The sequence below is a fragment of the Tenrec ecaudatus genome, chromosome 17, assembly GCF_050624435.1.
Source record: "Tenrec ecaudatus isolate mTenEca1 chromosome 17, mTenEca1.hap1, whole genome shotgun sequence".
NCBI lineage: Eukaryota > Metazoa > Chordata > Mammalia > Afrosoricida > Tenrecidae > Tenrec > Tenrec ecaudatus.
In genome coordinates, this window is record NC_134546.1 from 64,646,771 (window position 1) to 64,674,300 (window position 27,530).

At 48.1% G+C, this 27,530-nt stretch overlaps 1 protein-coding gene across 2 annotated transcripts; it reads right to left on the minus strand.

Annotated features, from left to right (window-relative positions):
* Positions 1-392: 392 nt before the first annotated feature.
* HACD3 (3-hydroxyacyl-CoA dehydratase 3) lies at positions 393-26,925 on the minus strand. Of its 2 annotated transcripts, none has more exons than XM_075535263.1 (11): positions 26,718-26,925; positions 21,463-21,505; positions 17,038-17,111; positions 15,007-15,270; positions 13,073-13,124; positions 10,967-11,077; positions 7,433-7,560; positions 4,037-4,149; positions 2,242-2,348; positions 1,217-1,348; positions 393-592 (listed from the first exon to the last, which is right to left on the minus strand). In XM_075535263.1, the coding sequence occupies exons 1-11, from the start codon at positions 26,802-26,804 to the stop codon at positions 516-518; spliced, it is 1,188 nt and encodes a 395-aa protein (XP_075391378.1). In that variant the 5' UTR covers positions 26,805-26,925; the 3' UTR covers positions 393-515. The 2 variants fall into 2 exon arrangements, with proteins under 2 accessions (XP_075391378.1, XP_075391379.1); XM_075535264.1 differs by having other exon boundaries at positions 15,007-15,171; positions 26,718-26,924.
* Positions 26,926-27,530: the final 605 nt, after the last annotated feature.

The window sequence follows — 27,530 nt, forward strand, 5'->3', positions numbered from 1 at the left end:
CCACATGCACTTGGAAAGCTTTTCCCAGTGACTGAGTCTAATGTCATCACAAGAACACTGTGAAATTCACCCCCACACCCCACTTGCCAAGTAACCACTGAGTACAGAATACATTAGGTCCTGTGGAGTCATGTTTACCGCCTCCTATGGAGTAACATGGTCCTGCTTGTTCTTCACGAGCACAAGTATCAACTCGGAGAAGGGCCAATACCTTGTATGGATGACACAATAACCCTCCGGGACCTGTAGGACACAGGGCTGGCTGACAGGACATGAAGTGGGTTAGGGTGGAGCCAGCCAAGCCTTTCGCTGTCACCAGATATCAGGAATCCGTATCATGCAAGTACTACATATACTAAGAATACAACAAACCCGGGAATGTTACAAGGGAATGGAGAGAGAGCTTTGCTGGAAATTTAATCATTTAACAACAACAAAAAATGTTTACATCAGTACAAGAGCTAAAACTAGGAATCAGCTGAGACTCAAACTTGTAAGAAGCCATCAGAGCCATCTCAGTGGCTCTTTCTCTTTTTATGTCCGTAGAGCCGTCTGCGCTGTTTGTAAAGGTGGCGGAAATTTATGTATAACCCTGGGAAAGAAGAGAAGGTGGTTAGAAATGACAAGCTTTCTCTCTGTTTATAGTCAGTGGCGTCTGACAAAGAGGCACGACATCCACTTGTCTGCTTCTCCCATAGCACTAAGCTGGTCATCAACTACAACACAGAACAAGTTATTAATGAACTAGAGACAACTGCGATTTCCCTAGCAGGCTTACAATTTAAGGGTTTCCTAGATTTAATGATGGAAAATTTTAAGCACAAATGATAGGACATCATTATTCAGCAATGACTACTGATGGCAGTGGGTTTGGTTTTTATGGACACCCACTACCACTGAGTTGCTCCTGAGTCTGGCGACCTGAGGGGACAAAGGGAACTCCTTAGCGTTCCCAAGACAGTGAAGCTTTCTGGGAAAAGGGCACTTCCTCAACTTCTCCCCGGCGGAGTGGGGGTGCTTAGCAGCCCACACTTAGTCCACTGCACCACTGGGGCTCCCTCAGACTCACCCGTGGGTCTGTGGTTGAAAAGTAAGCCTTAGCTCCAAGCAACTCTTTGAGAAACTCTTGGCGCTTCAAGGACGTTTGAAACTAACCCCTTTGGAGCTACCCTCTAAGACGTGACTGGGAAGCCTCCATTACAGAGCCAGTACTTACCCAAAAATATTAAGATGAGATAGATCTGAAGGAAAAAGGAAAACCTCACTTTGAGTTTGACTGGATACGGCAATGTGAAACTGAATCTCCCTGCCTCGTTGAACACTGGAATGGACTGGATCACTGAGACGGCTGGAAGCAGAAGGGAGCACTGGTTAGAGGCAAGCAAAATGGAGAGGGCTTCCAAAAGAGGCTCCAAAGAGTGTGGGGACGAGAATGAAAACTGCGGGGTTTTCCCCAAAACGCTCACCCAGAGTTAGAACCTCCCCGTCACCAGTCCTCAGAGCTTCCGGTTTAAACAGCTCTATCGCTATCTTTTCTTCCTACGGAGAGCTCGGTTTTCCTAAGAGGTGAGCCCCCAGGCTACTCTAGCCTCCCCTGCGGTCTAATTATGTCAGCGGTCCATTGTTACAGGTTACACTGTATCACTGTGTGTGTGTGTGTCTCTTAGACTTGCAGGTTTGAATTTCCTACCCTGTTCCACCCCCACCCCCCACAAACACACACACATACACACACACACACACACACCACCCCCACCCCCACCCCCCGTGCAGGGACTGCACACAGAGACTGGAATGGAACTGACGGGGGAAGTCAGCTCGCTCTGCGATCACGGTGGAGGACTCTGCTGGACCGGGGAGCAGATAAGGGACTTCCTTCGCTGCAGTGTAATCCCGAGTGGGGCTCAGGGCTACCGCTTCTGACCGTTCACATTTACCCGAGCCAGACTCGCGATTACCGCCAGGGCGGTCAGAGAGAGGAATGAGGGCCAGCCCTTCATCCGAGCTTGGCTTTCTTCCCTCATCTCCTGACTCACTCACAGGGCATGTGTGAGACTAAAATGAAGTGGTCGATACGAACCTGTTCTAGAAACTTCGATACACCATGTAAATGAGGAGCATGCAGTGCATGGCCTTCTAGCTTTCAAAATGTACAAAATGAACCATTTCCCTGGAAACCAAGAGTATTATGGAATTCTGGGAAAGTCCAATCCCCCACCCCCAGACCTAGGCCAACAGTACCTTCTGCCAGGCATCCCAGTGGGTAAAGCGGAATCCACAGAGAGTAGCGAAGCCATGTGAGCACTTTCCAATCCATGTCAATGCAGCTAAGCATGTAGAAGGGGTACCTGTTGAAGACAGGGGTTCAGATATCAAAGCCGCTTCAGGGCCTAAAGGCAACCCTGGAAGGCCAGTCAAGCGAGCAGCACCATTCCTCGATCAGACACACGTGATGGATGCAGAACACAATGCTAAGCCTGGCGGCTGCCCATAAGTTCCCATCATGCTTACCCTCCTCGTCACCCCCAACTCATCAAAGGGTGAGAAGTCTTTCCAGTGGCTGCCTAAGTTTAGGTCGCAAGGGAAGCTTCTTGGGGACAGTTCAGTATATGAACTAGTTGCTCAGGAGTGCTCGGCTTTATTCCTAGATCTGATTTATTTTCCAGATGGGTCAGGCTGTCAGACACTTTACCTCTGCATAAATGAATTGTTATCAAAATTATACAGAATGTTAATCTAGATTCAGACAGGCGCTACTAAGAACCATTTTCCCCAGAGTTAGCATTACAAACTTCTAAGCCAGAGTAGAAGGCATATCATGCAGTAACAGGATACTTGCCTCTGAGGCTGCTGCTGTCTGGCGTCCCTTCCACTATTAACTTCACCAATATCCCCAAACCTAGACCTGATGGGCTACTCGGCAAAATCCATGCTCCCTGCAGCTAACCTGGAATAAGAGTGGGGACCCAAAGCCCATCTGTAGGCAATTGGACATCCCTTACAGAAGGGTCAGGGGAAGGAGAAGAGCCAGTCAGGGTGCAGTGTAGCAATGATAAAACATACAACTTTCCTCTAGTTCCTAAATGCTTCCCACCCACTATCATGATCCCAATTCTACCTTACAAATCTGGCTAGACTGGAGATGTACATTGGTACAGATAGGAACTGGAAACATAGGGATTCCAGGGCAGATGATCCCTTCAGGACCAGTGGTGAGAGTGGCGATACCAGGAGGGTAGGATGGAAAGGGGGAACTGATTACAGGGATCTACATATAACCTCCTCCCTGGGGAACGGACAATAGAAAAGTGGGTGAAGGAAGGTGTCGGACAGTGTAAGATATGACAAAATAATAATTTATAAATTATCAAGGGTTCATGAGGGAGAGGGGAGAAGGGAGGGAGGGGGGAAATGAGGAGCTGATGCCAGGGGCTTAAGTGGAGAGCAAATGTTTTGAGGATGAGGGTGACGACTACAGATGTGCTTGACACAATGGATGTATGTATGGATTGTGATAAGAGTTGTATGAGCCCCACTAAAAGGATTAAAGTACAACAACTACACAAAGAGCAGAGTCATGGAAGATCGAGTCAAGATTCAGTAGTTTGGGAAAGTACAGTCCCCACTTCTATCATCTCTAATAGAAGGCCTATCATGAATGGCTCCGTCCATCCTGGAGTGCTGTCAACCCCATGTTTCTTCGTGGTTTCCCTTTTATGAATTTCCCCACGTGGCAGGGTCCATTCTTTCCCATGAGGCAGCAAGATCCGGAGGAGTAGTGAAGTGCCCCCCATTTCTCCGAGTCGCTCCCTCTGCTCCTTGGTTCCTAAGCTGGCACTGTGATCCAATGACTGTTTTTGTTGTTGTTTTCAAAAGGGCATCAACTTTGCAGAGCATATAGAACAGCTACACCTTTCGACCCGTTTCATCTTACTCCCGAGCCCAGTGAGACTGGCTAAGACAGCAAATTCCCTTTAGAAAGAGTTGCTCCAGAGAATGAGAGGCAATCAAATGCCACCCAGACATTTTCACCCACCTGAAAATCTCCATAGTGCTCCACACGTAAAACACAAAGAAAACCACGGCTCTGCTTTGCATTTCCTCCATGGTCCCAAAGATGATAAACAAAATGAAATTTCTTCCAAGAAGCTGTTGAAAGGACCCAAAAGAAAGGGGAAAGGTTTTAAAGATGCATCCACAAGCCATATGAATATGGTGTCTAAAATCTAACTTCAGCAAATTCACGGTAAACGGACAAGATGGAGCTCATCTTAACTTAGTCCTGTTCCAGGGTCAGAACATGGGGAAGTGTTCACACCAGTCTCCTCTCAGGACAGTAGGTAAGCTCCGGGTGTGAGAGAGTGCAGCTATCTCATCCTGTCAGGTTACTTCACATTCACACGTGCAGTTGAAAGGACGCCTGTGTCACCAAAACCAGTGAGGAGAGAGGACCCCTGTGTGCCACTCCCCCGGTGTCCACTATCCCATGTTAATAACCCTCTGGCTTTTATTTACAGGTTCATTCTGCCTCTAAACCTCTTGAGATCATGCTATAAGATTATTCTGTGGCTTACTCCTTACTCAGTATCTTCACTCATTTTCCCTGCTCGAAGATGACAACAAGTGAATCGACGTTCGACTCCTGATGGATGTCTACGTAACTATCTCCGGATAGCTATCACGTGGTAGGAGCTATTTGAATTCTTACAATGTCTTGATCTGTGGCAAAGCTTGAGCAGGTGCAGCAAGGACCAGTGACGTGCACCTTATGCACACCCACTCAGAGCCGGGCTGGCAGCGCTCTGTCACAGCACCCAAGAATAGTCACTGAGAGTCCACCAAGACACACAGCCATACTCTCCTCGTGCAGGTGGGGATAAAGCAGTCTGGCAGCGCCTCCCCCTCCCGGTCGCTTCACAAGAACAGGGAATCCATCCTAAAGCCGAACGCCTATAGGTTTCAATACACATAAGCTTACGTCCGTTTATGACTGTGATTATGTGTTCTTACATATAATAATGGATATTTATCTTCCCTTTAAAGGTACATTGAAGACATCCTTTGGCTTCCTTTGCAACTGTGGGATGTCTACCGCGGCTTCTCTGTAAGTATCTGGTCTTCACCGCGGAGCTACCTTTAAGGGTTTTGTTTGGCATACTGCAGCTTTATTCTGCTGTATCATGGATGAATTTATTTTATGAATCATTATATTCGGGGCCTTAGAGTCTTACCACAAGCCATACATCAACTGTATCAAGCACATTTGTACATATGTTGCCATCATCATTTCATAAACATTTTCTTTCAACTTCAGCCCCTGAATCTCGTTTTTTTTAATCCTGATTTACATAGGTTGTGTTTCTTGATTCTGGATTTAGCATTTTTCCTCAGTTCTAGAAAATTCTAACACCATCTCTTGTCATCGCTTCCTCCACGGCAATCACCTTCTCTCTTCTTCTAAATTCCTGTTAGACACAGAGGGGTGACCAAAAAAGGGAGGAGCTCTGCTGAGCCGCGCAAAGCTTCGTAGTCAGCATTTTTCCCGCTGCACCGGGCAAAGCGTTCTGCATGAGCGCACAAATGGACTCAGTGTCCACTCGGAAGGTTCTCTCTGGTCACAGTTTTGCTCGAACCTTGTTTTTGTGATGGCTGACTTAAGAGCATGTGGCTGTGAAAGTTTGTTTCCTGCTCGGGAAAATGCCACAGAATGGTGTGGTGTTGAACACAGCTAACAAGGACAGCGCTGTGGAAAAAACTCAGGTGTACGAGTTTCAACAAAGGTTGTATGTCCATTGATGGAACAAACGAAAATGTCGCCTCATAGTGCTTTTAGAGTTTGTTCCACCAGGTCAGACAGCTAATCAAACTTTCTACTGAGAGGTTCTGAAAAGATTGTGTAACAGTGTGTGACCAAAAAAGGCCTGAATGTGGCAGATGGGGGCCTGGTTTTGCCACCAAGACAATGCACCTGCTCACACAGCCATTTATCCGTTTTTGGCCCCAAAACACCATGCCTCTCTTGTCCCACACACCTTATTCAGCTGGCCTCGCTGCTTGAGACTTTTGTTTCTGAAAATGGAGAGGGACATGAAAGGACAGTGATTTGCTGTAGAAGAGGTGAAGAAAAAAACCAGGGAGGTGCTGTCAGCCATCTAAACATAAGAGTTTGAAAAATGCTTCCGAGAATGGAATGAAAAAGAATGGAATTGCAGATTTGACAAATATATTAAGTGTAATTGAAAGTACTTTGAAGATCATGTTTGTTTTGTTAAAAAATTTAATGTAAATACATAACTTTGAAAAAATGTGGGTTTTGGGGGGAGGGCCCCCTTGTATGTTCAGCCGTCTGCTCTGTCCTGTCTTTCCGTTTCTCTCATGTTTCCCTTCTCTTTTGTGCTTCATTCTGTTCATTTCCTCAGACCTGCCAAGTTTCTCTACAGCTGTGTCTACTATTAAAACTGACCTTTACATTTTCAATTTTGATTACTGTGATTCTCATGAATAGGAGTTCTATTTGCCTCCTTCTCAGCTCTGCTTCTGCATTATAGTTTCTTGTTTCTTGCTCAAATAGTCTTGATATACCAAGATTACTATTTCATGTTAATGGGTCAACTACTAACATCTTTCATTTTTAAACTAAGCAAAACCACCTTGTTCGGAAAGCAGACGTAACAGGCTATGTTTATCTTGCGACAGAGCTGGTGCACCAGAAAGAGGCAGGCCTGTCAGGAGAGCATCCCCGACGAGACTGACGAGGACTCGCCTGGCCTCCCCAGAGCCTGTGGGGCATCAGTGCGCTGGGACAGATCAAGGACGCAGGCTTTCATGCTCCTTACTGTGAACAGTTTTCCAGAGATTACCAATAACAGATACATTGGAAAGAGTCGCCGCCAGTCTCTGTATGTGAAAAGAAAGCCCCAAGTGAAAGTAGCTTTGACTGCCCTTCGCTACCCACCCAAGTACAAGGACAGCGGTAGTGCTTCTGCCTTGGGCAACTGAGTAGGCTGTCTGGTCCTACTGGAGAATCCAGTTTCTCTAGTTGTACAAGCTCATTTAAAGCTTTGTGATTTCATGAAGATGTTATACCATTGAAATCAAAAAAGAACCTCACTGCCCCTGAGTCGGTGCTAACTCTAAGACTGGGTGGAACTGCCCCTGGGAATTTCCTACTGTAACCGTCTGCAGGGTTACTCCAATGCCCCATCTTTCTCCTGAACAGCCGACCTTTCCGATCAGGGCTGCTTTCAACAGTGAACTAGACCTGGAACGGCAAATCCGCCTTGGGAAAAGATCTCTGAGGGTTAAAGTTTTCTACCTTGTTCCGGAAAAGCAGTGCTATTCCTGGACAAGCAAATACTCCTACTAACTGAAACTTCTTAGCAATCTGTGGCACACCTTTCCCGCCCCACCCTGAAGTTCAGCGACTCCGTACCTGCACAAGAGAGGGCAGCAGTGGGGTCCTGGTGACTCCGATTGCTGCATTGACAGTTTCCACAACTGCCAGCATCTGGCAGAAGTACATCATGTCTGCCACGCTGTGGAAGGTGTCATAGAAGGACTCTGTGGAACAGACAGACATGCATGGGGAACCAACCAACAAATTCCAACAGAATCGCTTCTCAAACGAGGTAACTCCATACATTAAAAAAAGAACTTTATAAAACTTTTTAAAACGAGACCGACAGTTCCGGGAGAACATGGGAGAGGGGAAGGTGGGGGGAAAGGACGTGGTGTTAACAAACCCAGGGACAAGGGAACAACAAGTGATGCAAATCGGTGGTGAGGAGAGTGTAGGAGGCCTCTGTAACCCAGAGGAATTGCTGTAATCCAAATGAAGGCTGAGCAAGACAGAGGGACAAGAGCAAAGTAAAAGGACAGAGAGGAAAGAGCTAGGAGGCTAAGGGCATTTACAGAGGTCTAAATGGGGGCATGTCCACATGTAAATATATTTATATATGAGGATGGGGAAATAGATCTATGTGCATCTATTTATAGGTTTAGTATTGAGGTGGCAGAAGGACATCGGGCCTCCACTCAAGGACTCCCTCAATACAAGAATACTTTGTTCTATTAAACTGGCATTCTATGATGCTCACCTTCCTGATATGATCACTAAAGATGCATAAGCCAATGTGGCGAGAAAAGCTAACGGTGCCCAGCTATCAAAAGAGATAGTGTCTGGGGTCTTAAAGGCCTGAAGGTAAAAAAGCGGCCATCTAGCTCAGAAGCAACAAAGCCCACATGGAAGAAGCACACCAGCCTGTGTGATCACAAGGTGTCGAAGGGATGAAGTATGAGGCATCAAAGAACAAAAACTCTTATCATTGCGAATGAGGGGGAGTGTGGAATGGAGACTCAAAGTTCATCTGTAGGCAACTGGACATCCAATTACAGAAGGGTCTCGGGGAGGAGACAAGTCAGGGTGCAGTGTACTAACGATGAAACATACAACTTTTCTCTAGTTCCTAAATGCTTCCTCCCCACCCACTATCATGATCCCAATTCTACCTTACAAATCTGGCTAGACCAGAGGATGTACACTGGTACAGATAGGAACTGGAAACACAGGGAATCCAGGACAGATGATCCCTTCAAGACCAGTGGTAAGAGTGGCAATACCGGGAGGGTGGAGGGACGGTGGGGTGGAAAGGGGAACCAATTACAAATATCTACATATAACCTCCTCCCTGGGGAACGGACAACAGAAAAGTGGGTGAAGAAAGACATCAGACAGTGCAAGATATGACAAAATAATAATTTATAAATTATCAAGGGTTCATCGGGGAGAGCGGGTAGGGAGGAGGCAAAACGAGGAGCTGATGCCAGGGGCTTAAGTGGAGAGCAAATGTTTTGAGAATGATGAGGGCATTGTGCTTTAAAAATGTGCTTTACACGATTGATGTATGTATGGATTATGATGAGTTGTATGTGCCCCTAATAAAATGACTGGGGAAAAAAAAAAGTTAATGAGAGGGTGGGGTGGAGGGGCTAGAGCCGATTGCAGGGATCTGCATGTGGCCTCCTCCCTGGGGGATGGACAGCAGAGGTGTGGGTGAGGGTTTGCGTCGGACGGTGTGTGAAATGGCAAAATAATAGTGATTTGTAGATTGTCAAGGGTTCGTGGGGGAGGGGGAGCTGATGCCAGGGGTTCAGGTGGAGGGCGGGTGTTTGGGGATGATGATGGCAGTGGGTCTACAGGTGTGCTTGGCCTGATGAGTTTGTGTGTGGATTGTGATGGGAGGTGTGCGAGCCTCCAATAAAATGGTTTTTAAAAAAAGGTTAATAAAAGTCAAATTCAATTTTACTACCAACTAAATTGGAAGAGATCAGGGCATTATCATCATAAATAAACTAAAAAGAAAAAAATAAACTACTGGCTACCAAAAAATTAACTTTAAGTCTTTGTACCATTCTCAATTTCAAATTGTAAGAAAAAAAACACACCTAAGCTTCATTCAGTTAATATACACAGAAAATCTAGTATTCTAGAATGGACTGGGGTGATAATGGTACAACTCTGCTTGACACAACTGAATTATTAAATTGTATCACAGGTGGATGAAGTGCTAAAAAACTTTTTAAAAAAACCTATATGTCAGGTATAATAATAATTCTCTTCAGATTCATTACTCATTTAAATTAAATCTTAAACAATTCATACATTGAATGCAACCTAGCCTTTTTTTTAAAATCACTTTTTTGGGGGCTTGTACAACTCTTATCACAATCCATCCATCCATCCATCCATCCATCCATTATATCAAGCACATTTGTACATTTGTTGTCATCATTCTCAAAGCATTTTCTTTCTATTTGAGGCCTTAGTATCAGCTCATTTTCCCCTCCCTCACAAATACTTGGTAATTTATAAATTATTATTTTGTTATATTGTGCACTCTCTGATGTCTCCCTTCACCCACTTTTCAATTGTCTGTCCCCCAGGAAGGGGGTTATATGTAGATCCCTGTGATCGGTTCCCCCTTTGTCTCCCACCTTCTCCTTACCCTCCTGGTATCTGCTACTCTCATTATTGGCCCTGAGGGTGTGAGGGGCGATACTGGGAAGGTCAAGGGAGGGTGGGTTAGAAAGAGGGAACCGATTACATGGATCTAACAGAAAAGGGGGTGAAGGGAGGCGTCAGACAGGGCAAGATATGACAAAATAATAATTTATAAATTATCAAGGGTTCATGAGGGAGGGGGAAGCGGGGAGGGAGGGGGAAAAAATAAAAAGAGAACCTGATGCAAAGGGCTTAAGTGGAGAGCAAATGCTTTGAAAATGATGAGGGCAAAGAATGTACAGATGTGCTTTACACAATTGATGTATGTATGGATTGTGCTAAGAGTTGTATGAGTCCGTAATAAAATATTAAAATATATATGTTAGTTATTAGTAATAAGGTAATTAGCCTCAATTAGTTCAAATATACAAATGTGCTTGACACAATGGATGTATGTCCGGATTGTGATAAGAGTTGTATGAGCCCCAATGATTTTTAAAAAAGAATGTCCTAACATGAATTTATTTAGATATTCTATCATGATTTAACTTTTTAATATGACTCAACTCTTTTGAGGTAATTAACCCTTTCATTCTCTTTGTGAATAGTTCCTTTTAGAATCTGTCTATCCAGGTGCCAGGACAGCTCCAAAAGTGGAGCCGAGCGTGAGCCAGGCATCACATGCGTTCATGGACTTATAATGAACTGTCAGGGGGCAGAGAAAGATGCTGCTCATGACACAGGCCTCTTCACAGGGCTTTCCACGGTGCACTTGGGCCGTTTCTTTAAGCCCCTCTCCTTCCTTGTAAGTAGAAGGGGTATTTACTTGACCAGGCCACGGACAGTGTAATGAAGAGCTGAAGCCGGGGCTTCTTGTTAATGCCGAAGGCAGAGAGGGCTACTTTTGGTGAGCAGTGGGCCCAAATGCTGAGAGAAAGAAAACTGGCCCTGAAATGTCTGACTTACCTTTGCCCAAGATAAAGAACCGCACGGTCAGGTTGACAAAGATCCAGGAGAAGCCCAAGAATTGTACAAGATTATACATGAACAAGTAGCCTTTCTTCATGCTTGCAAGAGCTGAAAAACAATTGGGGCAGTAAGTTGTCGATAGCAGGGCTCACCGCGGGAGAGGGATGAATGGGGCAGACCTGCACGACTTCACCCCCTTTTCTTATTTGGGGGCCCTAAGCTACCACACAAATGCCTAACCCAGGTCTTCGCCAATCACGAGCAACAGTCTGCTCCGGAGAGGCTCTCCCTCCACGCCCGGAGGGGTGAAAGCACCCACCTGACAAGAAGAAGAACGGATGGCTGACATCTTCGGAGGCATTCAAGAACGGAAAGGCCCTGATCTACTCCTTTAGTACAATCTACGGTCCTGTTTCTTCTCTGGAACTTTAAGGTCATGCAGATCAAACTAACTCCAGGAGTTAAAAACAGTGATTAGAAAAAAAAAATTTCCATAGTTGATCATATCCGAGATCCACCAATCATGAGCTGAACGCGTACGACGTGCCAGGTGCTGTGAGGGGCATACTTGAGAACCCAAGATGGTCAAGCTGCTGCCACGCTCACGGTTACCATGTGACACTCACACGACCAGAGGGAGAGGCCCAGCCAATGCACTGTGAAAAGTCCCAGGCGAGAACACTGCACTGCTGTGCCTCGTGGGTAGGGTAAGGCTGGAACCAGAGGAGGGCAAAGTCAAACCGAGAGGCAGGGAAACGAGGGCATTAATTCTGTTTCCAGCCTAAGGTTCAGGAAGACACAGCCAAGTAAGGGTTAAGAGGTAAGGGGTCAATCAAAGGAGGCTAGGAGTTTAGACAGTCCCGGCTGAGTCAAAAGAGTTGTTTTTTTTTAAAAAGGTAATTATCAGGAGAAGAGCTATGAAGCGCCAATTTTCCGTTATGTTTACGCCCCAACCACAGGTATGCTGCCTAAGCACGGCTGGTCCTTTCAAAAACCCCATTGAATGGCGCGATTCATCAAAAGCAGCCTTATCCCCAGGGACCTGAAAAATCTCAGACTTCTAGCAACACTAACTAGTTATCATTTTCTCCTCCAGAGCGACAAAGATGTAGCTATGGCTACATGAGCCTAAGTTCAAGAGTTCTACTTACCATCCTAAAAACCCACACGAGACGCAGTTCCTTAGTTTGTCCCTTTAAAACACCAGGTGGTTTCAGTCTCAGGTGGCCCTGCTACTCCTCTCCTCTCCTCCAGCTTCTCGCAAAGAATTAATGGCTATTCAAATCTTTTTTGGAAGCAATGAGAACCCTTTTCAAAAGCCATCTTATTCAGCATCGAGTCCATAAAACACAAAGGCAGGGCTGCTCTGATCAGAGTGGGCCCCCAAAGCAGCACTGGGAACCCTGGGGCGCCATGGAAACCAGGCCCCTTCGGTTACTTACAGCACACCAAAGAAGCACCACTAAAATGTGAAAAGGTTGAATTCAGAGCTGGTTTTAGATGGGCCTAGGGGAGCAGGGGCTGTGGTGAATTCGTCACACTGGTCTACCACAGCGCTTCCCAGAGCATGAGTGTCTACAGACCAATGGCAACATTCAGTTACTCAGAAGCCAATACATTTTCAAAGGTTGCTATCTATAAGTGGTTGGGCAGACAGAAGTAGAAATCCATGTTTATACAGATAGAGAGAGCAGGACGTCTTTAAGGTTGACAATCACTCCATCTGCGGCACAGTTTGAGATTCCAGTCAGGAGAAAAACACCAGGCTGGAAGGAGCAGAGCACTGGATCCATGTAGCCATTCCCACGTGTCCATTCAAGACTTGACTGCCATTGGCCATTAGGACTGTGGAGGAAACTGAGCTTCTCCCACCCTGCTAGCTCACCCACGGACCCCTTCAGGCAACATCATGCCTCAAACAGATGGGAGGCATTCAAGGTAAGGCATTTCCTGTGGAGATGCATCGCGTGAGCACTGGACATTAAGGATTTCTCCTAAATTCATTCCCTGGAAGAATTCGTGAGCTCTCGAACCGCCGCATGCATCCATACCCCAGCTCAACCACCAGTTAGCTGGGGACTAGCAGCCGCAGCACTAACTTACTTTCAGGGGAGCCTTCGCTTTCCATCCTCAGTTTATTCAGGCGCTCTTCTTCCTAGAATTTGGACAGAAGTTTTCCAAAAACACTAGTTAGAACTCCAAGATTATGGGAAACAGAAGGATTTCTCCCAAGTTGTCTCATCCCAACTAGATGCCAAACTTAGCTGCTTGCTACACATGGCAAATGACTACACTTGGAGGTCAACCGAAGTAGGTCAGGGGTTACTCTCCCTAAGGATTACCAGCCATCCAGACCAAGCAGACACCACTGTTTATCCCACAAGAAGTAGGGCCCACTCCCTTCTGATAAGGGTAGTAGTAAATTGTTTCCCTGAAGGAGAGCCCAGAGAGGTCAGGCCCACTCAAGGGTGACCAAGCTTAGGCCGCCATCATGAATCTAGGGTCCGTGCTTCTTGTCACATGTACACTCCTAGTTCATGCCCTTCCTGTTACGCTTTTGTACATCCCCCTCCTATTGCTGTAGTGCCTCTCGTGCAACCCCTTCCTGGACGTGTGTGGTTACCTGTAACCACGCCCGTAAGTAGCCGTAAGCCTTGGTGACCAGTAAACGGGTCTCTGGTCCACCCTACCTCACTCTCCTGCCCCCAGCCCGTGCGGCGCGCAGACCTGGCTGGTGAGATCATGGCCGTCCAGGAGGTGAGCATGCTACCGTGAAAGGTGTCTGACTCCATTGTTTCAATGGCTCTTCTATCCCTCAAGCTCTCTCTGACTTTCCTTATGATCGCTGTACAATTGCGCCTTCTGGAGCCGTGATGGTCTGTTGGGGGCTCTCTCCCCCACAGAAAGGACATCGGGGGTGCCTCAGTTGTAGAAAGAGCACAGAAGTTTACACAGGAAAAGAGTTTGGCAGTGTATTTTTTAAGACTTCTGGATTTTTATTTTAACTTTTCCCAAAAGCTAAAAATAGGTCTCTGATATCAGTATGAACTCATCTTCAGTTACAGATAGAGAAATATTTATAAATAGACGTGGTATATGCATGGGTTAGTATGCACATCTAGCTCTTTGCTTGGTCAACTGAGAGGACCTAGAAGCTAGGACACCCCAGTAGCAATGAGCACACTTCAAGCCCAGGTCTTGTTTCCAATACCACGGTCCAATAAACAAGGTTCCCTGGAGAAATGGCTTGTTCTAGGGCCCAGACAGGGAGTAGATAAGAAGGTGAGGAAGTGCCCGGGCCAGTCATGGGAGTAGGTTACAGGTACACAGGAGCCAACTGAATGAGCCCCTAAAGGCCAGGGTGGAACAATCTGGACAGAAAATTAAATATCAAAAGCACTGGATTATGGGGTCTGGGGGTACACTGGTTACATCACTAACCAAAAGGTTGGTACTCTGAACCACCAGCCAGTCTGCTTCTGGGAAGACTCACGGCCTTGGAAACCCTGTGGGGCAGGGCTGCTCGGTCCCATAGGCCACTAGGCGATGGAACCGGGTACTGCGGGAGAGAGACAAACGTCCCCTGGGAGAGGAAGCCCGATCCGTCCCACAGGGTCTCCACCGAGAAGGCAGGGGCTCAGTCCCCACTCGTGCCAAAAGTAGACTCGGAGGGAAGGGCGGTCTGCAGGCAGGGGCTCAGCCAACCCTCACCTCAGTCACATGATCACCATTAGTAGCAGCAGTGGCAGGCTTACAGGTAGACAACAGGCAAGAGGTGGTAAGAAGGACACTTTACCCCTGTGGTCTTTTGCCCCAAAATCATCACCACTGTCTGAGCACAAGAAAAACAGCAGACACCTTGAGGGGCAGCCTATAAAATACCTGACCGGTGCTTCTCTAAAATCATGACCCCAGGCCCGTAACTGCATCTGCAATACTGCCCCTTTCTCTCAGACCTTAAGAGCAATCTGAGGGCACAAGCAACTCGATTCTTCGTGATTTCTATCTTCACAGTGAGTCCTCGGGGGCTTACTAACCTTGGCTCTGAGCTCCATTTCTGCATCAGACTCATCCAGCCAGCGGTCAAAGTCAGGGGCCAGAAACAGTGGGCGCTTCTCCTGCTTGGTGAGCCTCTCCCACCACTGACTCGCCTTCTTCTGTACTGTTATATTCACCTGCCGCTGCGTCAGTCTGTGCACAGGCTGGGAGAAAGGGGAGCCGGTGAGATTGTCCTGCCTCCCTCCCCTCGCCTTCTTCTGTACTGTTATATTCACCTGCCGCTGCGTCAGTCTGTGCACAGGCTGGGAGAAAGGGGAGCCGGTGAGATTGTCCTGCCTCCCTCCCCACGCCGGCCTCTGCAAGGGAACCGAGACAGTCAGGGGAGCCACCCAGAGAAGCTCCCTGCCACGCTTAGGCCCCCTTTCATGTTGCCCTGTAAGTCTAAGTCCCAGAGCAAGATGAACAGGAAGAACAGGGGAGAGTAGCAGGCTTCTTCCAGTTCTCCCCAGGGAAGAACAAAGGACGAAGACAGAGTCCCTGCTACGCCCAGAGGGACTTCTCACGGACCTCCTGCCAGATCTTATAGCATGCAAGCACGGTGTCCAGCCACCACTCAGCTGCAGAACACTCTCTTCCCACGAAAATGACGGAATCCAGTGAGCAACAGGCCCTGACAAAAGCACACACAGATTCTCGAAAGAAAGGCCTGCATCCTGGCCAGAACTCTGCTGCGTCCATTACAACCTTTACTCCCAGGAGTACGCAGAGTCCCAGAGGCGGTTCCAATTGACATCCGCTCAGGAGTCCTGCGCATGCTCTTTGGCTTTTGCTCCCAAAGCAAGCCCCACGACAGGCCCTGTGCCCCTCGTGTCTGCCTGTTGAGGCTTCCCCAGACAGCGAGCGGCGAGCCCCACGCTGAGAGAGCACTACGCTCAAGCAGCCAGAGTGAGGGCGTCATTTTAGAAACTGGAGCTTTGGATTGTCTCCCTTCTTGCTAGAGAAACTTCCTCCGGCTGTGAGGGAGAGGGGACCTCGATCACACTTGTTTCTATAGCACTGCTCCTAAAGGTCCTGTGATCCCCTTTTCTCTTTGCACCACGGCGGTCCCCGAGGCCGTGTTCACAGTGCCGGAGCAATGTGGGGCAAGACAAGCAGTAGGGGCTGCACTGCCTGAAGAATGGAGTCGGCATATGAGCTGCACACGTACAACTGGCCGGGCGGGTGTGCTTCCTCACTAAGTAAGCCTGGGCTTCGGCTGCCCATCCCACGTAACTCTGCTCTTTCCTGACAGACGCCACGCTCCTCCGCCATCACTGAAAACTGACACTCTCAGAGCGGAAAGGGACCCCAGCAATCACGTAGTCCAGCTGGAACTCAAAGAAGTGAATGGACTCGTTCAAGTCCAGACCACCAGTAAGTGGTCAAGTGCAGATTCAGTTCAGGTTCCCGATGTTCCCTTCCCATCCTCAGCAGCAAACACCTGAGCACTGTCTGTTCCAGAAGGAGGAACTGCCTCGGGCTGCTTTGTTTGTTTTTTTTCCTTCATCTTAGATTCTACTTATTGTGTTGTTGTTGTTGAAAATATGCACAGCAAAACGTACACCAATTCGACAGTGTTTACATGTACAATGTAGGGACATTGTTGGCATTCTTTCAGCGATGCCACCATCCTCACCCTCTTCCCCAGCGCCCGCTAAGATCCTGATGGGTCCAGTTGACCCCATGGTGCAGTTCATAGAACAGCAGCCGCAGGTTTCCCACAATGGAGGCAACATTTGCATTCCCACCAGCAGTGGGTAGGGGTTCCAGCTCCCTACATCCTCAGCAACATTTACTAATCTCTGGGTGCATTTGGTTTTGTTTGAACTCCGCACACTGGTGGGTGTGTAGCGTATCTCACTGTGGTTCTGATTTGCATCTCTCTGGTGGTGATTATAAGGACGCTAAACAGCTGTGTGTGTGTGTGGTGCCCATGGCTGTTTGTCTTCTTTCCCACAATGCCTGCTCCCAAATTCACCAAACAGTATTTATTTCAAATAGGAAGGAAAGTGAGGCAGGAGAATGCCTACCTCTGGCTTCACAGGGTCTAAGAACTCCAGGTGAAATTCGTAGACATTGTCTCCTTTGGCACCGTGTCCCTGGGCTATAAAGAAAAAAAGAAAGGTCACTGTGGGCTTGAGCAGAGCAGCGCATCCAAAAGTCACCTGGGCAGTTTTTCATAAGTATGCACCTATTAATGGGCCCTCCTCCAAACAGGGGAGGGGTGGTGAGCAGTTTCACCACAGTCAAATAAACGGAATCTCGACAAACTGAATCTAGCTCCACATCTTCTGACCGGTTTCAAAAGCATTTATTTAACCTTCCAGTGTGATCTTGGTCACAGCATGGAGGAAAAACAGACTATATAAAACAAGGTGTAACACAGATATACATTTAGCACAGATACATATTCAACAAGGTGCAACACTGGGGGAAACAGAAAGATTTCTCCAAGTTGTCTCCCCAAAAAATATGTGAGACTTAGGACACTGCTTGCAGCTAATGGTAAATGATTGTCAAGTTACCTCCCTGAAGGCAGTCACTTGCCAGACTATTGTCTGGTCCCACCACAGGTAGGGCCCCAGCTCCCTGCTGTTAAGGACAATGGGCTACTTCTCCCTAAAGGCTTGCAGTCATAGGTTTGGTCCCAGAAGGGTGGGTTACACCCTACTGACAATGGTTTCTAGAGTGAGCCAGAGAACAGGTCAAACCAGCTCAGTGACATCCAAAGTTAGGCTGCCATCCTGAATCTAGGATCTGCCCATCTTGTCACATGTATACCCCCAACCCCTCCTCTTCCTACAGCGTGTACTCCCCTAGATCACCCCCCTCCCATAACTGTATTATCTATAGCACAACCCTTTCCTGGACATATGACTTCACCTGTAATTATGGGGCTTGCACATCCCCCCAAAATATAAAAGCCTTGGTTAGCAATAAAGATCTCTTTCTCCAAGTGGACCACCAAGTGAAGCTGACGTGAGCATGCTACCATGAAATGTGTCTGACTCCAATATTTCAATCTCTCTTCTTTCTCTCTATAATCTGTACTTATTATCACTGTACAAGTTGTGCCTACCGGACCCGTGATGATGTGCTAGGGCGGGATTACTCTGACACAACACAGATACATACTGAGCTTGTAAATTTACTTTGCCTCTGAATTGGGTACAGAGGAAAATTAAGTGACTGTATTATTACCTTTACTGTGCAAAGACCTGGACTTAGCCAAATAGAAAGAGCACACTCGGGATATCTCAAGCTAAAAGAATTGAAGGGAAAACCCACACCTCGGGTTGTAATATTGCAGGATTCCATAAGCAAGTATCAAATAATGCAGCAAGATAAAATGCAAGGTATACACAGAGTCACTGAACCAAAAGAACCGGCTGATTCGACCATTTCAAGAGATAGCACATGAACAAGAACCAACTAAAGGAAGAAGTCCAAGTGCACTGAAGGAATGAGCCAAAAACCAGGCTCCAGGAATTGACGGAGTAGCAACCAAAATGTTTCAACATGCAGATGAAGTGCTGGAAGCACTCGCTTGTCTAAGTCAAGAAATTGGGAGAGAACTCATCTGGCCAACTGACTGGAAGAGACCCATATGTCTGCCCATTCCAAAGACATGTAACCCAACAGGATGCAGGAATTATTGAATGGTAGTAGTAATATCACAGGCAGATAAAAATTTTGCTGAAAACAATTCAAAAATGGTTGCAGTCTAGGTCAAGCAGGGAGCTGCCGGGAAGTAAGCCAGATTCTAAACCGGATGTGGTGCGCGGAACATCAGTACCGCTATCAGATGGATCTTGGATGAAAGCATAGACTACACGGAAAAAAGATGTTTACTGATATTTTAGACTATGGAAATGCATTCAACTGTGTGGAGCATAGCAAACAACGGATAACTTTGAGAAGACTAGGAATTCAAACACTTCTTTGTTTTCATGTGGAAGCTGTAAATTATCAAGTGGCAGTTTTCAGAACAGAGCAAGAGAATAAAGCCTGGTTTAAAATCCGGAAAGGTGTGTTTCAAGGTCGCCCATTTCAGCAAACTTACTACATAGGAATGTTGAACAGATAATCCAAGCCGCTAGCCTATCTGAAGGACACAGCATCAGGACCGGAGGGAGGGGTCCTAACAAGCGGAGGAGGTATGCAGATGTACAACAGTGCTTGCTGACAGCGAGGGGGACCTGAAGGACGGATGAGAAGTAAAGGCTGCAGCCTTCACCCAAATGCAAAGAAAACAAAAATCCTAACAACTGAGCCCACAGGTCACATCCTGATAAGCAGAGAAAAGATGGGCATTGTCAAAGATTCCACTTGCTTTTATCCACAATCAAGTCAAGAAATCCAAGTAGTGCATTAGGGTGCCCAACACCTCTTTAAAGGGTTAAAATGTAAGAATATCACTTTATGGTCTACCTGACCTAAGTCATGGGATTTTCAATGGCCTGAGATGCATATGAAAGCTAGACAAGGAATAAGGCAGGCCCAGGAAGAAGTGAGGAGCGTGAGTCATGGTGTCAGTGAAGAATACTCAGGGTACCAAGGGCTGCCAGAAGAACAAACGGATCTGTTGTGGAAAATATGCAGCCAGAATTGTCCGTAGAAGAAAAGGTGGAGGGGGCGGGGGAGGAAAAAAAAAGAAGAAAAGGTGGTTAAGACCTCCTTTCACATAATTTGGACATATTATCCAAAGAGACAGTCCAGGGGGAGGGAGGGAATAAAGAGGAGCTGATACCAGGGGCTCAAGTAGAACGAAAATGTTTTGAAAATAATGATGGCAGCATATGTACAAGTTCGCTTGATGTAATTGATTTACGGATTGTTATAATATCTGTAAGAGCCCCCAATAAAAAGAATAAAATAAATTACATACAAAAGAAAGACTAATGCATAGACAAAAGATGTTTGATAAAGAGAGGAGCCCTTCATGAAATGGACTGACACAAGCCCTCAAACATAGCAACTGTGGGGCCGGCGCAGGCCTGCGGGAGTGTTTTGCTCTGTTGTACAAAGGGTTGCTATTCGTCAGAAGCACAGCTAATAATAAGAACATTCTCGTGATCAGGATTGGAAAAGGATGGCTGCAGGTACATGCAAAGGCTGGGTTAGCTCAGAGACAGCACAAGGGCAAAAAAACCTCCCTACCAGGGCCGGAGAACCAGGGGAGAGGCCGACTTCTATTTAGGACGCTCCAAATGGAGAAGGAGAAGTTCTCAGCTCATTCCTACAAAAGGATGACCGGAACTGGGAGGAAAGTCTGGCTGGCTCAGCTTTTGTCTGAACATTGTTCCTGTCCCCAAATCAAAGCAGGCCTCGTGCTAAGGTGCCAGTGGCTGCTGGGCACACCCCTGCACCCCCTCCCCTCTATCACTCTGATTCGCCTGTCATTTGATCCCCTCCATCATCTGGGCACATGGGGTTGAACCAGCTTGCCATTTGCTACAGGAAGCTATTTTTCCCTTAGACTTAAATTCCTAAAGATAAGGGCATTCTATAAGCTCCAAGTGGCAAAATACCCTTTATCACTTAAACTTCCCTTTTAATGTATTTGGCCAAAAAAATAAATAATACCTGAGCTGCTACCACCACTACCCTCTAACTTGAAAAGAAGATCCAAAAGCCAGGTTGTAGTGTCATGCAAGTATACCTGGATACGTGAACCTGACGTAAGGCACTTAGTAATGGCACACTAAGGAACTGGAGTAGATGACCGTGACCGTGACCCCACAGCTACTCTCTCAGGCAGAGCGTTAAATCAGCCAGGGAGCTGAGGCGAAAGCGGTGGCGGCCGATTCAGTGAGTCAAGAGCAATGTAAGAAAGAGCGAGAGAGGCTCAGAGGCTCAGGCATCATCAAGCAGACCGACGGCCTCCTCAAACTGGCCCGGAAGTGCAGTATCTCCTAAGGATGTTTCTACTTTGCGTCTTCATCATAATCTTTAAAAAAGATGCCTATTCTGAGTCATTTCGGTGGCCCCTGACAACCCAGGACTGCCACTCTAGTCAGCGGCTATGGGCTGTGTCTGTGTCCAGAAATGCAAGGGAGCCAAAGATGACAAAAAGCCATCTTATTTAGTTCATAACAGTCTGTTTTTCCTTTTGGGTTCCGTGGGCCATTGGGGTGGGGGAGGAACGGGCTGCAAGTATATTCTCTGGTGTCCTGGGCCTTCGCTTTGGAGAGACAGATTTAACTCAATGCCCTCATTTTATAGGTGCCGAATAATCATTAACTAGCCAAAGTTGTGGCCGAGTCAGGCCTGGAGACAGAGAACCTGACTGCCCACTAACTCAGAGTTCGTTGTGTAACAGCACAGTGTTACACAAAGCACCTCACTTCTCTAACCATGCCTTCCAAGTTCACCCCGTCAGGGTCAAGGCGAGCACCGACGACGGATATAAAGACGCAGGTGCATGGCAAAGGGACCCCCCCACACACACTCACCTTTGAAATGCAGCACATTTTCGGTAATGCTGATGACAGGATTCTGTGAAGAGAGACCAAGGAGGTGAGGAAGAAAGTGAAATGAAATCCAGGTGTCCCTTTCTCCCTCTCTCCCCTCCTTAGGGCTTGACCTTTGGCCGCCCCAGAGAACGATTTCTAATTTACTCCCCGACATAGGCTCTCTCTCTCTCTGTCTCTCTCTCTCTCTCTCTCTCTCTCTCTCTCTGTCTCTCTCTCTCTCTCCCTCTCTCTGTCTCTCTCTCTCTCTCTCTCTCTCTCTCTCTCTCTCTCTCTCTCTCTGTCTCTCTCTCTCTCTGTCTCTCTCTCTGTCTCTCTGTCTCTCTCTCCTCTCTCTTTCTGTCTGTCTCTCTCTCTCTCTCTCTCTCTCTCTCTCTCTCTGTCTCTCTCTCTCTCTCTCTCTCTCTCTCTCTCTCTCTCTCCCTCTCTCTCTGTCTCTCTCTCTCTCTCTCTCTCTCTCTGTCTCTCTCTCTCTCTCCCTCTCTCTCTGTCTCTCTCTCTGTCTCTCTCTCCTCTCTCTTTCTGTCTCTCTCTCTCTCTCTCTCTCTCTCTCTCTCTCTCTCTCTCCTCTCTCTCTCTCTCTCTCTCTCTCTCCCTCCCTCCCTCCCTCCCTCCCTCCCTCCCTCCCTCTCTCTCTCTCTCTCTCTCTCTCTCTCTCTCTCTCTCTCTCTCACAGTGTGGCTGTGCTACAGGTGGTCATGCAGTGCTCTGCCCCACCTGGCCAAGCCAACCGTGGACCTGGGTGGACCGCATCGCAGTGCCACGCTGTTCCGCCCTGCTTGCCGTCTATTGCCTCTGGGCCCAACTCCACTCATCTTGCCACCACTCCAGGCACACCCCCCCCCCCCCCCCCGCCAGCCACGTCACAGCCCTTGGATGCGAGGCTGCACCAACACCTGGGCCTGCTTCGCCACAGCAGCTCATCTCCCCGCTGTGTGCTTCCTTGGGCGAGGCTAGTGGCCACGAGCATCGGAAGGACTGTCAGTATATTAACTGGCCCATGAACTGCTGTGTGGGCTAACTTGCTGTTACATTCCTTTTTGCTATATGAACTTATCCTTTTTAAATATAGATTCATAAATGTCCTGGTTTTGCTTCTCTAGAGAACCCTGCCTAATAAAAGAGGCTTAAGGGGAAAGTGTACACAGTGGGAAGCTAATGCTAGGGGAAAGCGTCACCAAAGAGACCGGACGCTGACAGGATGAAATCAGAACTTGTCGGCAGTGAGAGAAAGAGCCAAGAGCTCTGGTGCTTAGAAAAGGAGCCATGCTGTGCTTGTGCTTCCAAGAGAGGCTCCAAGGTCTCTTACACAACAGCCCCCCCCACCCACCCACCCCCACAGAGTTTCTAATCCTCAAGTCCGTCCATTTACTCCCAGGAGTTGCCACATGCCTTTGGAAGCATTTCAAGCGGAACTACTTGGGATTTCAGTGTCTGCTTGCTTTCAGTGAATGAGAAACACCCCAACATCTGCAGCCCTGTTCAACTTTCACTAAGCAAGTGGTAGCAAGGGGTCCCCCCCATTTCTCCTCCTATGAAGTCAAGATCCAGCCCCACTGCCGCTGCGCTGATTCCGACTCAAAGCAACCGTAAAGGAAGAAAGTTTGAACCCACCAAGGAAGACAAGGCGGCGGCTCCAGCAAAGGCTGACAGCCTGCGAAACCCACAGACAGCTCTGCTCTTTCCTCTATAGACTCGCTACGAGTCAGAATCAACTTCACAGAAGTGGATCTGGTATGGGGGTATAAGATCCGTTGTCTGTATCATCATTCAAAGCAACGAGCAGCTGGAGGGGTCTCCTGGCTGCTGGACAGTGAGACTAGAGGTTCGGGTCAGATGTTAGCCAAGATAGTAGTCAGGGTTAGAGCCACCTGGAAACTGCCGCCTCCGTGAGGGGAGGAACATTTCGTCAAGCTTTTGGACTGCGGCTCACCCAAAGGGATGAGAAATCTGGATGGGCTTCTCTCTGGCAGGAGACCAGAACCTCTTCAAATGGGCTACGTTTCCAGGGAAGTGTTTCCTTAATATGGGAAACAAGAATGTTGATAACAACACTATCATAGACATTAGAGTTCTGGGGTGTCATGGAGATAAATTTTCTATCTGGGTCACTTCTTGCCCAACACTGAATTGTCTACCATACCCCAATTCCCTTGGAAGGGGCAGAAGGGGATAATTAATGGCTCAGGTCTTGCTCTGGGCACATGGATGTGCCCAGGCACAGTGACTAGTGGATTAGCAATTGGACAGCTAACCTACAAGGGTAGCAAAAACCTCCAGCCCCCCAAGAGAGAAGGCTAAGGTTTCAGCTCCCATAAAGATTGACAGCCTCAGAAAGAACAGAGCATGCCCCTAGATGCAAACTCCTTGAGGGCAAGGACTGGATCATATTCATTTCTGAACGCCCAAGGGCTCCATGAACTGTTTACTGAACCAAAATCCGATCAACCTCCTCCCTGTGTTCTTCACCTGATAAAACCACAAAGAACAATACGCCTAATTTACCTAACTCTGTAAACAAAGGCTTCCTTTCTCAAGCACATCTTTAGTATTTCTGTTTGTCCATTTAAGAAAGATGCAACAGCAGGCCTGAAGTAAGAAAGAATGTGTAAGAAAGAACACAGCAGGCCTGAAGCTATTATTTTAAAGGGCCTGCTTCCAAGATCAGCCCTTGGCTGACTGCTGGGAACATGGCTTTCCTCTTATCTTTTACCGTGTAAAAAAAACCATGAACACCAGCTCTCCTGGGAGACTGAAATGTTAATAGATGTCTGCCGGAGGGTTTGTGCGCAACGAGCCCAGACCAGCCCAAACCATGGCCTGAATCTTTAATGTACTTCCCGGGCAAGCATTAAAACAGGTTATTGCATTTTTCCGTTCAAGAGAAAGGAGTCCACTCAGATGTGCCCCCTCAGAGAAGAGAGAAGCAAAGAGAAACCGGTACAAAGCTCTCTCAGAACCTGTGCGTGTCTTTTATCCATGGCCGATCCTGCTGCGTAGCCTCTCACTATAATAAACCTTAGCTGCAAGTATAGCTGTATGCTGGGCCCCATGAATCGTTATCACAAATCACTGAACATGCAGGTGGGTCTAGGGACCTCCACCCCCCAAAAAAAAACACAGTTATGTATTTGTGATGTGATGCTTCTCACAGCAATTGTTTTGTGTGTGGAAAATTTCTGCAACTACACAAAAGTTGCTACAAACTCCCTGACATCTGAGACGGAACTGAGATTGACAGGTAGACCTCAATACATATGAGCCATTTTGTTCTCCTGCTGAAAGTAAGCAATCTCACAGAATGCAAGCCTCTGACAAGGTTACTCTGAGGCCTGAGAAAATGAAACAAAACACACAAGGCCACTGCATCATCCTGATGAAGCACAGGTTGCTATGCCAACCACAAAAGTAACAGAATTGCCCCCACTTTCTGAGGGTATCCAACTGAGAATCAACCTTGGCTTCTTTAGACCAGGGGTCCTCAAACTTTTTAAACAGCGGGCCAGTTCACTGTCTTTCAGACCAGAGGAGGACCAGACTATAGTTTTTTTTAAAAAACGATGAACAAATTCCTATGCATACTGGACAAGTCGACTGCTAAGCAGGACAGGGAGCGGAGACAAAAAACACCCAGCCAGCCGGATAAATGTCCTCTGCGGGCTACAGTTTAAGAACCCCTGCTTTAGACCCTCTCCCCAGTCACCCACACTATAAAACCCAACTAAACCCACTGGTGCCTAGTCAATTCCAAGCCACAGTTGCCCTGCAGGGCAGAGTGAAAGTGCCCCATGGGCTTCTTAACGCTGCAATCTTTCTGGAATTGAGCTGCTGGATCTTCCTCCCAAGGAGTGGTTGGTAGGTTTTCTGAGAGCATAAGCAATCATAATTATCATTCTAACATATCATGAGAGTTTAGGTAATTTTCCTTTTTTTCTTTGCCGCAGTGAACATTTTGCCTCCTTATTCACGTGTGTTACGAACTTCTTGAAGGTGCAAAACTTCTGAGTTAAAGACTGGGCACAGCTTCCAACTGACTGTCCATGTGAGTCAAATCCTGCTCATGGTGACCTCGTGTGCGCAGAGAAAAAATACTCTGCGTGTTTTTAAGACTGTGATCTTTCCGAAACTGACCCCCAGGCCTTTCTTCCAGAGGCATCTGTGGTAGAAGTCGAGCACTTACCCACTGTCCCACCTAGGCCGGGTCAAACTGTTCTCCCAGTCATCTGTACCAATTGGTATTCCTGCTAATCATGCAGAATGTTTCCTGGGCCTGGCACACATGAAGCTTTATGATTCCCCGATTATTGTCGTTAGTTGCTAACAAAGTGCTGTCTTGATCTTTCACTCAATGAGAAAGCGGGTTTATTTTCCAAGAATAAAGATAGAATTCGGCAAATTTAAGTTAACATTCAGAAAGCACCCAGGCTTTCAAGGTAATCCCCAGATGAAGTGAGAGACACAAGCACAAATGTTTGGCTTGCAGGCAGAAAGCTATACCACAAAGTGCTTTCCGCCACAGAGTGACAAGTACAGGTGACATAAAAGGTGATCTCGGATTGAAAGCTACTGGGGGCCAATCGGATTCTATGTAAACGCTTACTATAATTTTCAAAATCATTCTTAAAAATTCTCTACGCAACTCGGCAAATCTGGGCTCGGTGCCTTCAAGAAGGTGGAGGGGAATCGCTTCTCTGAGAACTTTCGAATTTTAAAATTCAAGAAGATTTTGAAATTCATGAAAATGTTGTCTATCACTAACCAAGTGGGAAGTGGGTGTGGTCCCTCCAGGGCGGCGGTGGCCTCAGAGATCAGGGAGGTCAGAGGGGCCTGGCTGGACCACAGGCCAGCACTGTCCATCCAGATAGCCCCCTGTCACACTGCACCCCAAACTACGAGCTCATCAAAGAGCAGTGGGAAACCAGAACCCAGCCGGCCAAACCTCCAAGGTCGGCGGGAGCTGCACCAGGCCACACATGGCGAACAAAGAGGTGCCGGCGAGCCGCCGAGGCCCGCTCGGAGCTCACTAGGCACCTGAGGATGCCCGCAGCCCTCGGTCGAAGCCGCGAGATCTGCGCGTGTGCGTCCCGAAGGCCAGCGGCCCCGGGGCCTGGACGCCGCGAGGGCTCGGGGTCCGGATCTCCGCGACCTACTGCAGCTGCTCGGCGCGCAATCGGACGAAGGGACCGGGGCGCTAAGGGGCGCCCGGAGCCGCGCCTCGCCGCCCGGACCGGCCTTACCTGCACGTCACTCAGCTCCACACGCAGGTACAGCTCTCGGTGTCGCTGAGCCCAGTAGACGTGCGGTGTCAGCACCTGGTTCTCCATGGCCACGCAGCTGCGTTGAGAGTGCGTGCGCGGCTGGAGCCCGCCGGTCGCAGGCCGCAAACCCGGGCGCGGGCGAGCGCCTGCACTCCCGCAGCCTCGAGACCGCACGCACGCTGGAGCCGCGCCTGCGCACTGGGACCAGGGGGGCGGGGCGCGAGGCCAGGGGCCGCGGGAGGCGTGGCGGGCCGGCGCCGGGGGGCGGGGCGAGCGGGCGCCGGGGGCGGGGGCGGGGCGAGCGGGCGCCGGGGGGCGGGGCGAGCGGGCGCCGGGGGGCGGGGCGGGCCTAGGCGTGAAGACGGTGCAGGGAATGCAGACGCCTTTGGAGAGGCTGTACAAGTTCTGCTCGCCCCTCTTGAGGGCGTTGCTTTAAAAACGAAATAAGGCTCTGAAAGGGCCTGATCTGACGGAAAACGGCCTGGGACGGGTGTCAAAGCCAAACGTGGTGCACGAAAGGGAGTAAGAGAGGCCCCTGTCCCCCTGCTACTCACAGACACAATAAGAAGGTTATGGTTACAGGGGAGAGAGGTGGGGAGAGGAATAGTGTTCTAAGAGATGGGGAAAGTAGCTGTAAGAGCCAGAAGCTTCCAGCCCTGTCCAACAGCATTCCAGTCTGCCTTGTCCACCTTTGAAATGTGGCTAGGGAAACTGAAGAAATGAAGTTTTAATTTTACTTATTTTGCACTACTGTATGTAGCTGGCCATCTCTCTTAAAATAGGAATTACAAA